The sequence below is a fragment of the Fundulus heteroclitus genome, chromosome 17 (assembly GCF_011125445.2).
Source record: "Fundulus heteroclitus isolate FHET01 chromosome 17, MU-UCD_Fhet_4.1, whole genome shotgun sequence".
Taxonomy (NCBI): Eukaryota; Metazoa; Chordata; class Actinopteri; order Cyprinodontiformes; family Fundulidae; genus Fundulus; species Fundulus heteroclitus.
The window spans coordinates 5167178-5182003 of record NC_046377.1 but is presented as its reverse complement, the minus strand read 5'-3'; the positions used below and the strand labels follow the sequence as shown (position 1 = coordinate 5182003).

The 14826-nt window shown below is 45.2% G+C and overlaps 1 protein-coding gene and 1 non-coding gene across 4 annotated transcripts in view; both read right to left on the bottom strand.

Moving 5' to 3' along the window:
• Positions 1-14826, bottom strand: part of LOC105936318 (kinesin-like protein KIF21A) — a 38103-nt gene that overhangs the window by 4947 nt on the left and 18330 nt on the right. Inside the window, exons 5-27 of one of the 3 annotated variants that reach the window (XM_012877083.3) lie at positions 13705-13839; positions 13448-13612; positions 13156-13271; positions 12880-13075; positions 12603-12792; positions 12339-12402; positions 11203-11406; positions 10953-10994; positions 9800-9860; positions 8979-9090; positions 8705-8893; positions 8428-8627; positions 8215-8322; positions 8048-8116; positions 7823-7968; positions 7602-7746; positions 5601-5795; positions 5331-5432; positions 3562-3727; positions 3300-3320; positions 1304-1367; positions 605-659; positions 267-481 (exon numbers count right to left, since the gene is read on the bottom strand). In XM_012877083.3, coding sequence (XP_012732537.2) covers positions 267-481; positions 605-659; positions 1304-1367; positions 3300-3320; positions 3562-3727; positions 5331-5432; positions 5601-5795; positions 7602-7746; positions 7823-7968; positions 8048-8116; positions 8215-8322; positions 8428-8627; positions 8705-8893; positions 8979-9090; positions 9800-9860; positions 10953-10994; positions 11203-11406; positions 12339-12402; positions 12603-12792; positions 12880-13075; positions 13156-13271; positions 13448-13612; positions 13705-13839 — 2960 coding nt within the window. The remainder of the gene's footprint in view (positions 1-266; positions 482-604; positions 660-1303; positions 1368-3299; positions 3321-3561; positions 3728-5330; positions 5433-5600; positions 5796-7601; positions 7747-7822; positions 7969-8047; positions 8117-8214; positions 8323-8427; positions 8628-8704; positions 8894-8978; positions 9091-9799; positions 9861-10952; positions 10995-11202; positions 11407-12338; positions 12403-12602; positions 12793-12879; positions 13076-13155; positions 13272-13447; positions 13613-13704; positions 13840-14826) is intronic. The other 2 variants (XM_036148846.1, XM_036148847.1) reach the window with 2 other exon arrangements.
• trnam-cau lies at positions 2692-2764 on the bottom strand. The gene has a single exon. It is a non-coding gene; the product is annotated as a tRNA-Met (tRNA).

The window sequence follows — 14826 nt, the reverse complement described above, 5'->3', positions numbered from 1 at the left end:
TGTTGTACTTGACCTTAGTAATAGGTAGGACAGAGCAAAGTATAGACAGAAGAAAGGAAAGAAGGACACAAATAACAGTGGAGGAAGAACACAAGGAAGGAAAAAAAAAAGAAGGAGCGGATGGAAGTAGGACACAAGGAAGAAAGGAAATAATTTTCTTTTGCCACACTAACCAAGACCTGGAAATGCTGGAATCAAATTTGCTTAGGAACTCTAACATATTTAGATGTCTGCTTTCCTCGCAAAAACATTGCCTCTGTACTTACATGCCAGCTGGCCTGGCAGACAGCACAGATGGCGAAAAGGTTCGCTCGCGGTCCGGGGCTTGACCAGCTGCGAGACCCCACGCGTCTGCCGGTCCTTCCTGCCGCTCGGCGAGGGGCAGCAACGGGGCCGGGAAGTCTCCGGTGGGGGACTCGCAGGACAAATCCCCACTGCTAGCATAAAGCAGCTCCATCTGGGTGGTGGTCCGCCTTCGAGCCTGAGGGGCCAGGATGGGGTGAAGTAAAAATAATTTGATTTACCGAGTGCTACTGGGAGACGCTTTGAAATGCAATTTCTATTTTAAAAGACTAAACACAGAATGAAAAGCACGGTAATCTACCTTGCCTCTTGGTTTGGATTCACCACACAACTTCATTAAATCTGACGGCAGTGTGCTGAAAGAAAAAGACATCTAGTCATGTTAGAGACGTGCTCATATAAAGCAAGGGTTGAAGCTTCAGTCAGCATAAAGCTTTCCATCACATAGACTTGAACATTGCCATACTTTTCCAACATTTAAACCCGCAAACTTTAGTGGATTTGTCGTTGGCCAACACAAAGTAGCACACACTGCAATTGTAATTGGTTTGTTCACAGCTTTGATTACAAGATTCTTTACTTTAAATACGTGCATTCAAATTTATAGATATTTTAGACCAGTTTTGATGAGATTCTGTTCATTTGAGTGATAATTATTAACCCAGGACGAGTTTTGTGACGTTCGGATGAACTTGGATCAGCCCTGGATTTCTAGATCTAGAACTCTTGGACTTATCAAGTAATAATGAAGTATATGACAGATATCCTGCGTACGCTGGTACCTTGAGTTACTTTGCAAAAATCCCAGAGAACAGCCGTCTTAGAGCTTAGCATTGCATTTCAGACCCAGCTTAAGACCCACAGGTTCAGTTAAACCCAAAAGGTAAAGTTGGCTAAACACCAAACAGGTGGCAAAGTTGCCCTTTTGTGACTTTTAAATGAGTTAGCACTTTGTAAGTCTAATACTGAAACACTGACGGGCAAAGTATTTTCTTTTTACCTGCCATCTGGAGCCGGACTCGGGGTGGACTCGTCGCTGCTGCTGCAATCCCCGTTTTCTGCTCCTGCGTGGCACAAACGCACACACACACACACACACACACACACACACACACACACACCCGTGAAGCGTTAATACGTTTTTACTTACGCAAAAGCAACATAAATGTCACAAATCAACAGCAGCGGTGTTATCCTCAGCAGCTCAGGACAGTGTCAAGAGTCACAAAAGATGAAGAGATATGGGATGACGGGAGAAAAAGCATAAGTGACAAAACATTCAAACACAGAACACAGACACAAAACACACGCTGCTGTGGACACGGGAGGTGCAATCAGCTCAGGTTTTAACTGCTGGAAAGTTTTAGTCCTGAAATGGGGCCGACCAGGAAGTGGCTGACGAGCCATGCACGTTACGGCAGAGTTACTTGACGTGGGTTAGTCTAATACAGATGCACACTACAAGATTTCTTGCATTTTTAAACGCCCGCTGCGCTCTCCCCAACACGCTTTCTATCTGCTCTAATTAACAGAAATGGATGCATATACAGAAAAACTTGAAAGCAAATTCAAGCTGATAAATGAAAACAGTCCCTGGCTTAAACGTTTGTCTGTCATGACTGTCCATAGAATACAACATCTAAATTAAAAAGTTCATTTTCTAACTATATTGCTCCCTAGAGGTCCTTTCTGTTTCTTCAAATAATTTTAATACGCTGGATTAATAGAATCTTCCACATTTATTGGCACCCCTAACAGTTCTACTTAAACAAATGAAACTGAAGCCCTCTTTTAAACAGTCTTTCCTTTTTTTTTAGATCGATTAAAGAAAGCAACTGTCATAATCAGTAATCCTTGACTTCCCATCTCCTGTGAAAGAAATAACACAGGGAGGCTCAGTTCTCTTCAAAATGGGAACTCTCAGTCTTTTGCCTCCACGCACGGCGACAAGCAAGACGGTAAGGCAGTAAAAAAAAAAAAAGTCTCCAAAGCTTGCTGAGAATGTCAACAGAGTGGCAGCAGATGCTACCGACATGCCAACTGGGGGGAAAAAATGGGAACATGTGGCGTTTGCTAAACATTACATGGATTGATCAAAAGAAGAGAAGAACAAGATGGGCCGTTTTTTATTTTTTACAAACACGTCGGATGGGTTTGAGAGGAAATAAGGGGGTGAACGCGAGGAAAAGCACCTTTAAGAAGAAGAAGAAATCTTGTCATTGCAATTGTCATTGCAATTGTACATTCAAATGAAATCTGTCCCTTAGGGAGCAGTGGGCAGCTATCACAACGCCCAGAGAGCAATCTGGGGCTAAGGGTCTTGCTCAGGGACCCACAGTGGCAGTCTGTGGGGATCAAACTGAGTGCAAGCACACAAAAAAAAACGGCTGCCCCGTGTGAGGCTCGAACTCACGACCTTCAGATTATGAGACTGACGCGCTGCCTACTGCGCCAACAAGGCCCACAAGCAAGCAATGGGGGGATCTGTCTTGTGGGTCTGCTTCTTTTCAGAGGCCCTAGGAAGCTGCGTAGAGTGAATGGCGTCAGGAACCTTTTTCAAACTGGAAAAAAAAAAGGTTACAAATTCTCAAACCCGTTGCCATGTCCCTGAATGCAGGTCGAGCCTGTGACCCAGTCACCCCTGTTGCAAGACGCTCAAACAAGCACAATCTGACAGCCCCAGGGAGGTCACAGGAGCGGGACCTCCCCCAGGGCCCATAGAGGTCCAGAACATCTCTAAAGAGCCATAGACCGGCAACGTAGACAACACCACGCCACGTGTGTTCTCAGAAAACTGAGGATTTTCTTCTCGCTGAGTAAATGTGCTCGAAATAAAGGTCGGATTTGTGAAGTTTCGTCCACTAGGCTTTTTCCTGGTCTCTACAAGGGGTGCCGATAATTATGGCTTCCTACGGAAATCATGTAGTGTGCAGGTTGCGCGCCTCGCTCTCTCTCTCTCAAGCACAGCCACATATCTACTCATATCTCTTACTCACCGGGCCACAGGAACCCTAACTCTGAGATCACACCGACACAACACAGGAAAAACAAAGAGAAAATTAAATGAAATCAAACTCAAAGCTGACAAATTGGCTGCGGTTTAATTTGTAGGCGTCTCTCTTTTTTCTTTTTTTTTTCTTTCTTTAAATCGAAGCCCACAAAGTAAAGCACAGCCGCTCGGTTAAATCAAAGATGATTTTGAAAGGTGACTGCGCTCGACGTGCTCCGACTGGCGTCGACGGCGCTGCTGCTTCCAACCTTGCAGAGCGCTGCCCAGCAGGGCATCCAGCTCCGGGTTGATCTCGGCCTTTTCCTTCAGCATGTGGAAGAGCAGCTGGTTCTGGGTGGCGCTGTTTATCTCCGTCTGCTTCAGCCTCCCCTCCATCACCTTCAGCTGGGAGTCCTTCTGAGCTGCTTGCAGACCCTTATTACATCAACACAGTGGGAACGTATGTAAAGTCTTTTTTTTTTTTTTTATAAAAAGCATTCAGAACCAAATAATTATATCCACTTCCTGTCTGGTTCCTGGATCTGAGGCATTCTCTCATCAGACCAATTAAGTTGTATCAAATCTGATCTGGTAGACTTAATTTAATAAAATATATCCAATTATACCATATCACAGCATTTTATCTAATAAGGAACCATGGCTACAAAGGAAACAAGATCAAAACCCATAACTAAGAGTGAATGAGACATAGATTGGTCATAAAAACAGCTTCCTGGGGTGCTGGCCCATATCGATGGGGCTGCATGATTCACAGCTAAAACGTGGGATTCTGTTGAGCTTCAACATCCTCTTAATTAATAAATAATTGTGCAAAATAAAAAAGCAAGGCCTGGTCCTGGTTCTCTCTGCCAATAATGTAAAACTCTGGCAGGAGGAAGCTGGAATCGAACCCACAGCTTTCAGATTTTAAGGCGACAACTCTTACTCTTAAGTACCAGGGTTTACAAGTATTTATCTACATAGCTGTCATTCCTCTGTGCTGCTTTGACAAACTCTCCCCAATAATGACGCTTCTGGCCCCGTGCCTAACTATGGGGACACAACCAGATGACGCCTATGGTTCACTTTATATGTTGAAAATTGTGGACAAACCCTTAATCTTGCCTTCTCCAGATTAATAAATGTCCTCTTTTAATGATGCAACCATAACTAGGTTTAAATGGGGAGATTAAAAGGATTGTGTGGCCGACCGGGTAATTGCTGGTTCCGCAAAGTCTTGATAATGCATTCTGAGAGTCGTTTAGGTGCACTTTGGCAGATTTCAACAAGGCTGCCTCGTCTCCTGTGGTCTGGGCGGAGTTCCTTTAAACACCCCTAATGTAAAACGCAGTTATCGCCGACGCAAAGTTTTCTCAGCAATATGCTACGCTAGCTTGGCATTGCTGCGCTGCTTTTGCCCTGAAAAGTATCCCAAGGTGGCATTGCCGTGTTTAACTACTGGGACGTTAAATTATAAGGTTGTGCAGTTTTTGTGTGAAAATCCTGGACTACGGGTAATTGTTTCCATCGGGTCTTCATGTGGTATTCTGACAGTTATTTCTGTTGCAGTTTGGTAATTTTAAAGATAGTCTGGACTAACTTTATTCAGGTGTCTGTAAATTAGAGGTTTCCCACACTAATCTCAGTCCAAACGCACACTAGACTCCTGATTAACCATTTGCTCAAAGAGGCTCTCTTCGTTCAACTCCCCAGTCTATTGCTTGTCAAAATCCTGCTTTATGAACCTAGAGTGTTTTCTCTCTATCTGACTGGCTAGTTGAGACAGACCATCAGAACCATAAAACCTTCTAAAGACAGATACGTGCCCTCATCATAATGTATTTTAGCCCCGGTTGGACAGCAGTTAAGCTCTTAAAACACTTTAATGCTTTATACCTTTATCCGTGATTATTAGAGTACGGTTGGGGATGTTTGAATCAGCCCTTTTTCTTCCACAGGGTATAAAATCGAAAGGATCTCTTGAATTATGCAGAAAACCGGCCCAACCGTTTTGACAGAGCGTGACCGGAGGAGATACCTTGCTGATGGCCATAGACACGAAATTGTCCAGTAGGAAGCGGGCCTCTGACAAGCTGCAGGAGCTGATGACGGCGGCGACATCCACGGTGTCTCCTTCCTCCTGAAACCCAGAACGAACACACATTCAAGTGGCTTCGGCAGGAAGCTCAAAGGACTCAACCATGGATGCTTTGAATCGAGGGTGGCCTCAGTGACATGGCCACCTCCTGACTCGTATGAACACATGGCGAATCGAGCAAGGGGTTAACCGACTGCGCCCTCCCCTCACCTTGGCCTCCTCCATCTGCATGATGTTGGCCTGGCAGTCGGCGATGCTGTCGTTGATGTAGTCGATGTTGGCGCCCAGGGACTCCAGCTCCTCGTTCAGCGAGGCGAGGGAGCGGTCGGCGTCGGCGCCGTCCGCCGCCAGCTTTTCTCTCTTCCTGGACACGCGCTCCCGCCGCCTGGTCAGCTCCTCCCGTTGCTGGAGAAAGGACAAGATGATGGGCGAAGAAAGGGTGCAGTTCAGGAATCATTTTACTTCTTGTTGGCTCATGTCCAGAGGTAAAACCAAGGGCTGGACGATAATTCAATAACAATATATACCGATCGATAGACGTATATCGATGATAGAAAAAAAAGGGTCACTAAAAATGTCAATAGAATAACAGTTTTGCTTCCTTTTGCATTCTAGCCAAACATGCAGGTTAATACTACAGTCATTACATCCTCACTGCCGATCAGCTGGCCGAAATATATCCCTTCATCACAAGAGAGACAAACTTGCATCATTCCTGTTCAGATCAACCATGTTCAGCTCGATAAGCTTTGAGTGGAATCTGTTAACCAGCCGACTGCATTAACCTAATAGTAACCTGTGCAATGAGCACTTAGAAACTGTTATTTGCTTTAGATAAAAGCTTTTCTATCGTTTCCTTCATTTTTGTTTAGCGTAAACTCTGGGAAACTGTTGTAGTTTTACACAAAATTATTATGTCATAAGTAAGCCGTGCTTATTTAGACGTTACTGTAGGGCTGGATGATAATTCAGAAATATAAATCGATCGATAGACGCATATTGATAATAGAAAAAAAATTAAAAGTTCAACAGAATAACAGTTTTCCTTCTTTCTTCTTTTCCTGCATTCTAACCATGTAGGTTAATATTACAGTCATTACATCCTCCCAACCAATCACAATCAGACCCAGGAACGCTCTGTCAACAAGCTCCGCCCCCTTCAAAGACGCATTCTTTTTTTCTGTTTAAAAACTTGCAGTTTTGGTTGAATAAAGGGTTGAAACTGAATTCCGTTTTTGTGTGTTTTGTATATAAAAATAGGTTGCTAAGCAACAGCATAAAATGGCCAGGGCTGTGCTTAAAATATATGATATAAATTTGTTGATAATTATCGATAGCGATCGATATGATTTCTATTTTATCGATATGCTTTTTTTTCCTATATCGTCCAGCCCTAGGAAAACCGTTCCAGTTTCCAACTGTTCACAGGCTGATAAACAACTAAGGCATCTTTTGCGTATCAATGTAATGTGCCATTAGGGTCAGGGTTATTGGCAGCATGAGGTTAGGTATTAAGCTCCAGGTAAGGGCTAAGGCGTTACAGCATGAACAGACAGAATTGGAAAGAAAGTGATATTTGCTAGCAGCCCAATACTTCTCAGACAAAGGTCGCATTAATCGGAGAGCCAGTCGATACACTGTAAGGCCACGTTAGCTCTGAGGAGCTGCAGAGATCAACAACCGAGTCAACAGGACATCTATTGTTTGCGCGCAACTCAAATCTGGCCTTTATGGCTGTGTGTGTCATGAAGAAATACTAAGTTAGTGCACATTAAATTTAAAACACTGACACATGGCGACTGAAGCATCATGCTGTGGAAATACCCTGACTGATTGGGGAAAACTGTTAGTTTCTAGATGTGTGCGGCTTGTTAGGTCAGACTCTAAAAGACTCGCAGCTGTAATTACAATGAAAGGTGGTTCCGCAAAAGTATTGACTGGGGAGACAGGGGGTGCACACAAAGGCAAGCCGCACTTTTCAGATTTTTTTCTTCGTAAGAATAAGAAAAATTTATAGAAAATGTATCCTTTTCCTTTTTTTTCCACAACGATGTACCACTTTGTGTTTGTCTATAACATATACGTTTAATAAAACTCGTCATGTTAGCCATTATAACGACTAACTTCACTTGCGTCACTTGACATTTGGTTGTAGTTCACTTCCCTTCTTCCACTTCCTTAAGATTTATTTCACCACTATTTTGATGTCACCTTCAGAAGTCGGTTCATATCCGTCTCCATGTTGGAGATGGTCATCCTCTGCATGATGATGTCACTGACACGTCTCTCCAGGGACTGCCATTTAGTCCTCGCCGTCCTGTTCAGGTAAACGCTTCCCATGCGCATGGGGGAGCTCCTGTGAAGGAGGACGCCGCGCGGTTAGAGACGCTCAGCTCTGCCGCTGCTGCCGTGATCTGATCCGTGTGGCGTACCTCGCTCCGTTGGAAGGGCTCGCCCCCGACGCCTGCGGCCTTCCCGGGTGTCCTCTGGACGGAGGCTCCTGAGCAGACTCGGCGGAGCTCGGCTTCCTGCTCGCTTTTCCAGACACGGGCCTCACCTGTCGCCTCAGAGCCGTCACCTGCACACCGGAGCGTTTAAAAAGGGCAGGTTCATACCCAGCGGCGTTTTTTTTTTATTTTAATACAGGCCTCATTTACCTCCTCGTTTTTCCTGCGAAGGATCAGCTCCTGTTGCCTTTTCTGGGCCTCCAGCTGCCTGACTTGGAGCTGAAACAGAAGATGAGATTAGGTTTGAAATATTCTCATCTTTTCCCATTGAGCTGATCGATCGATCGATCGCCTGCGGGGCTTTCAGTCGCTCCTGCCTCTGCTCTGCGCTGGTCCTTCTTCAGAGAGGCGATCTCTCTGTTCCTCCTGCACTCTGCGGCCCTGCTCCTCTCCTGCTGCTCCTTCATCTGACGCATTAGCGACACCTGGTGGACAAAACGAGTCAGGATGAAACGTAATGCCTGTGAAAACCTTTAATTAATGTGGCGCTAGTGTCAGAATAATAAGAAAAAAAGAGCAGCAAACTTTACTTTGGTCTTTTTCATCTCAGCCACGTCCTGCTGGAGCTTCCTGAGCTGCTTCTCGTACTGCGACTGGTTCTTCAGCAGGCGGGCGTGCTCCTTCTGAGCCGACTGGAGCTTCTGCAGCTCTTTGTTCATGCTGCTCAGCTTCCTCTCGTACTCCGCTTTTATTTTTTTGGCTTTCTCCTCCGTGCCCGACTCCACCGAGCCTGGGGGCATAGGAAAAGAGCCTTTTCGAGCACGGTTCGCGGGACGGTCGGAGCGAAGGCCGCGGGCCCTGCGTTACCCATGTTGTGCAGGACTTTGTCCCTCTCCAGCTGCGTGTCTCGGATCTTGTTGTGCAGCATCGTCAGCTTCTGCTCGTACTGCTGCTTGAGGGTGTGGAGGCGCCGCTGGCTGTTCTCCAGCTCGTCGATCAGCTTCTGCTTGATGGCGATCTCGCACGTGATGTTGGCCAGGTCGGCCTGCATGTTCTCTGCGCGGAAAAAAAACAAACCCACTAGCCTTCAGAGCTCGAGCCCCCATCCGAATGACCAGCTTTAAAAGGCACGCGACCTCACCTTTCTCCTCCAGCTCCTCCGAGTCAGAGCCTTCAGACGTCTCCTCTCCTTCCATATCATAGTCCTCCTCTTCTCCGTCGGCATCTTCTCCGTCTTCGTGTCCGCTGGCGTCCTGTGGAAGCGTGGAAAAAGCACAGTGGCACTAAAGTTTCTACCTTACAGGAGAGAAAGTGATGCAGGGACTATTTTGAAGCAGCAGGGGGCACAGTGATTACTTACAGGAGAGAAAGTGATGCAGGGACTATTTTGAAGCAGCAGGGGGCACAGTGATTACTGCTCTTCTCACCACTGCAACATCCTAACAACTCCTGGATTAAAAACTAGCGCACAAACCTGCTCCACACGCACACGTCCCTACTCACACTCCCATGCAAATAGGCTTAAAGTCTGAAGGTCATGCAGATAGTTTTATATTTCATTCTTAATGTCTGTCTAGCCTGATGCCAGATGCAACCCTGATTTAACGAGGTCAATCACCCCAATGATCATTTTTGCAGAGGAAAGCTGCCCTGGCACTCAAACACTCAAAAAGATCATTTAAATGTGTTGTTTGCTAAGATGTGAGCAGAAAAGAGACTAAATACTGTTTCATGAACACGTACCAGAGTTAATTGGCTTAGTGAGTTTAACCAGCTCATTCTAAGCCACTAAAATAAAGAAAAATGGGTTTTAAAATGTGTTTAACTATATGTGTATTGTAATATCTCAGAAAACCAGGCATTGTCATTTGGAAATGCCTTAGATGTGAGGCAGCGCTGCAATAAAATCAGCGAACTACACAAACATCCCATAATAAGAGCTGCCATGGGAACGCCACCTACCCCCTCCGCCTCCTCGTTGCTTCTCTCCTGGTCGTTGTCGGGGAGCTCCTCTTTGACGACACTGGGAACAGGAAAAGCCCTTTTAGTCAATGGTCTGCGTTCGGCAGCAACAGCCAAAGGAGGCGTGCTAACAGTTAGAGGCGTGTGTCAGATCAGAGGAAAGGAGGTGAGATTGGTGGTGATTAACGAGGAGATGAATGAGGATTAAAATGGGACTGCACAGAGGACACCATCATCACACCATGGCAGACGGCAAATCAGAACGGACCGTTTCTCATCCAGAGGAAAAAAATAAATAAAATTACCGGAAGAAAAACAGATCAGCTGACCGGATGCTGCAGAATACGTTCTAGATCAATTGATACGTTTTTTTTTTAATGTAAAACATAAATATAACAATATTCTGTAGCGCTGATCAGCATCTTTTAGAGCAGGGGTTCCCAAAGTGGGGGGTCAGGACCCCAAGTGGGATCGCAAGACACCATGGGGGGGTTGTGGAATGTCAGAGAATATTGTAGTTTTAATTTAGCAAATGTGTGAAATTCATCCAAAAAATATCTGAGTTCATGTGGAAATCTAGTCCTCCATCTCCAATAATTTTCTTTAATCTACGATGGACCTAATGTGATGTAGGTTACAGATTGGATGTGCAAAAGTGAATAACACAGCAAAAATAAAGTTGGAATATTAAGAGAATAATATTACCAGAACAAACTTGAAATATCATGATAATACAAGTTTTATATGAAACTTTACAAGATGCTCAACGTTTCTAATTTTTACACACATAGATGACTGCATCTTGTTGTAAAGGTTATCCTTAAAATTACGCCAAAAGGCAGCGTCTGGATTTGTTGTTCTGTTTTATCTGGCTTTGCAGGCGGAAAAGTTTGGGAACCCCTGTTTCTTTTTTTTTTTTTTTTAGCAAACAAGGACAATCGGGTACAATTAGAAACTCCCTTTAGGAGCAGAAACCACCTGCAGGAACAGAAAGGGGTTGGTGTTAGTTAATTAAGGGAGCTGTTAGAAGGAAGATCTGGGTTGACCATGAATTAAAAATCCCATCTGTTATTCTGGATATTCCATCTTCTAAGCGAGTCTGTCCGATTCTGTGTATTGAACCCCGCTTTTTTTGTGAAGGGAGGTAGCAGACCTGCCGAGCTCAGCCTCCTGAGTCTCCTCGAACCGCCTCAGCCTTTAGGGAGAGTGGTGGTGGGAGGGGGGGGGGGTGTGCGTGGAGAGGACGGGAGTGAGAACGGGGAAGTTCACAAGACAGCAGAGGGACAGAGAGAGTGAGACAGAGCAGCCAAACCGAGACGCTGCAGAAGACGGAGACGGACTTTCCGTCTCTGATCGCTGGAAACAAAATGCTGCAGACTTTAATCGAAGAAGCTGCGCTCCACCTCTTTTTCTTCTTCTTCTCCATCTTCTTGAGCTTCTCCAGGTCCTTCTTGGCCATCTCGATGACGTCGCTGGCCTCCTTCTCCGGGGCGATCAGGGCGGAGGAGAAGGAGCCGGGTCCGGCGTACAGCGAGGAGCGAGCCGACGCCCGGGACAGGCTCTTCCTCAGATTCTCGTTGACGGCCTCGCTCTCGAGGAGCTTCGCTCTGGGAGACGCACAAAGACGCAGACGTGGTAATCAGTGCCCAGCCAAGGCTTTCATACCCCTTGAACCTGTCCACATTTTGAGGCACTATAGCCACAAACCATTGTACATTTTATGAGTTTTTTTTTTTTTTTTTTTTTACTTTATAACAAGAAGAGAATGAAATAAAAGGACTTTAATACATATATATGGACAATGAAGGGAAAAAAACAGTTTCCAGCCTAATAAAAAAAGAAAACCTGAACAAAATGTTAATTATTCCTTGTCCAAATATTTTATGAGATTTTGAAAACCATTTACATTTTTCCTTCCACTACAAAGCCATCAACAATGCAGACAACTGTCCCTGTGGCTCTACACTGCAAAAACGGATCTAAAAATAAGCAAAATATTCTTAAACATAGTGTTTTTGTCCTTGATCTGAGCAGGTAAATATGATCATTTGCCAATGGAATGAGTATTTTGACCCCTAAATTAAGATAATTAGACATCCTGCACTTGAAATACGATGATGGAGATGAATTGTTCCTATTTTAAGTGCACAAATCTTATTCTATTGGCAGATCATCTTGTTTACCTGCTTAAATCAAGGACAGATACTAATAGACAGATACTACTAATTTAAAATTTTTTTTACCTATTTTTAGTTCCGTTTTTGCAGTGTACGCTCTTTCAGGAGGAGTGAATGCTGCTTGTCAAGACTTGATGCAATCTGCTGGTTTTCCTTAGGTAGGAAACTTTTTGACCAATCAGTCTGGATGATATGATTGAATTTTACTGTAAAGTACGTTGAGATGACATGTATCATGAATTGGCGCTATCTAAATAAAACTGAATTAAATTCACGGTAACCAAGCTTTTGGTTGTAATGCGACAAAACTGTGGACAAGTTCCGAATACTGGCAAAAAGAAATGTGCTAAAAAAATGCTTACCGTAGTTCCTCGATTTCTTTGATGTAGTTCTGAATCATGTTCCCGATTTCTTCACTGCCCTCACCTACAAACAGATAAGGGACAGTTAAGCGTTAGAAAAATGTCCACACTAATACATGTCATGCACTCCAGAAAGCTGCACGTCCAGTCAAAAAAAAAAAATATCATCTACCCTATCCACAGTATTTTCTTCCCATATGAAGAGATGAGACTAAAAATGAGCAGAAGTTCATGTATCAGGGTGCCTGAAACTTTGCCCCCCACCTGCTTTGGCCAGCACCTGGCCGGCTTGCTCGCTGAGGAGCAGCGTCAGCCTCGTCCTCTGGGCATCGATGGTCTCCTGCATGGCCTTCACTCTCACTCTTAGGTTGTTGTTCTCCGTCTGCAGCATGGAGTTCTCGTGGACCAGGTCGTTGATGCCCTCCATGCCGTCTTCCCCCAGCACGCGTTTGCCCTGCGCATCAAGGCCGACAGTCAGTCAGCGTCTGCCCTGGCCTCTTCTCCTCCTGCACATTTGACCCCCCTCGCCCCCCCGCCCTACCGTCTTGTACTCCATCAGTTCCATCTGCAGCCGGGCTATCTCCGTCCTCAGGGCGCTGATCTGCTGGCTGGCTCGGTCCTGGTTCACCATCACCTTGTTCTTGATGTTCCGGGCCCTGTTGGCGTACTTCAGGGTGTTCAAAGTCTCCATGAAGTCTCGGTCAGAAGGGCTGATGCAGGCGATCATAACGGTTTGGCTGGAAAACGGACCCAAAGGGGAATAATGACCCACGTTTCCCGTATGTGATGTTATTCTTTAGTAAGACGAGCCACAAACCTGTTGCCGCCCAGCGAGTCCTGTAGCAACCGGGTGAGTTTGGAGTCTCTGTAAGGCACGTGGGTGGAGCGTTTACTTCGGTCTCCCAAAGCGCTGATGACATTTCCCAGGGCGAGCTGAGGAGTTTCAGAATGAAAATCATATATTGTGCTTCTCTTTCTGACCACCAGGGGGCTCTGTCACCCCTTTAGAAATGTTCCTTCTGCTTCCCAACTCCTCTGAAGATAACTAATCAAAATGAGCCGACCCTAGAAGCCTTTCTGCAACAATAGCTCCGAATCTGCTTCCTCACCAGCCCACAGTTGATGGAGATGCCCTCTTTGGCTCTGTCTCCCGTCGCTCCGGTTCTCTTCAGTCTCTCGGAGCCGGCCAGGTCCACGAAGTGGAACTTGGCGGTCAGCGTCTCAAACTCGTTAATCTCCGAATCATTAGCCAGCCGGTTGTCGGTGGCGTTGTCCTGGATGACGAGGGGCGACATGTGCAACACCCGGTCAGTTTACAGTTGATTATGACGGGCGATTCGTGGCTGTAGCCTCGTGTGCTGCCTACATTGTTGTCAGGAGAGCAGACTCGCACTTGGCAGAGGTGGATGGTGAAGATGGCATGGGAGCGCGAGCTCTGGACGTTCATCTGGGTGCTGGCGGTGGTCCGAGACAGGGCGCCCAGCTTCAGACACTGTATCATCTGTTAGGAAAGAGGGCAAAGTGACAACAATGTGAGGCCAGGGTGGGGCCACTGTTTTTTCATGGGGGCACAGAACAAAAGATTGGGGGGAAAACAACTAAAAAGGTGAATATTTAATTGTTTAACATATTAAGTGAGCCAAAGAGCCAATTGTGGCTCTGGAACTGTAGGTTGCAGACCCCTGATCCAATCTCAATACAGCTGGAGTTAAATGTGAAACAGCTTCATTTTTAAATCATTGTTAGAGTAAAACTGTAAAGGTAGAACATACAATTGGTCCAAGTGGCCAATTAGATATAGTGTCTTTGTCAGCATATATCATTGTAAGAAATTCATGTCTTTAGTACAGGGGCCAGGACCAGTTCTACGGGGGCACTGGTCCCCGTTGGCCCCCGTCTAGAACCGCCCCTGGTTTACACACTGAAAACACCACAGGAAACATTCTAATCACAGAAAAACAAAACGGAGGATGCCATTGATTACATCAATGATTGACGTATAAGGATTTCCCAAAAGGTGAAAAACCTGTTGGTTTTCAAGGCGCTATATCAACAATGCTGTATGTTGGTTTTTTTTATATAAACTTTGGTCTTAGATTTGGGAATGTTCAGACACGTAACTCTTTTCTTGTAGTGATTAAAAAGCTTATAAAGATCAATAAACAGCTCAAATTGAATGGCATGTTCACGTGTCTTTCCCATTTTGAAGAGTGATTATGATAGAAAAGCCTCTCAATGTCATTTTATGCCCAACAAGTTAGGAACTCAATAACTACTGACAGAAAGTAAAAATGCAGTGGTGGGAGCTTCATTGATTTAAGGCAGCAGTTGTTTTTTCACATTTACTAGTGATGACAATAATTGTGAAGGAGGTTGTATTATAGAAATAGGAAAGCAAAATGTTAATTCAGTTTGACTTAGTCTTATAGGGTAGATAGGATATGTCAAAAGGCAAAAAGCCATAGATTTCCGGAGTGTGCTGGCTGCT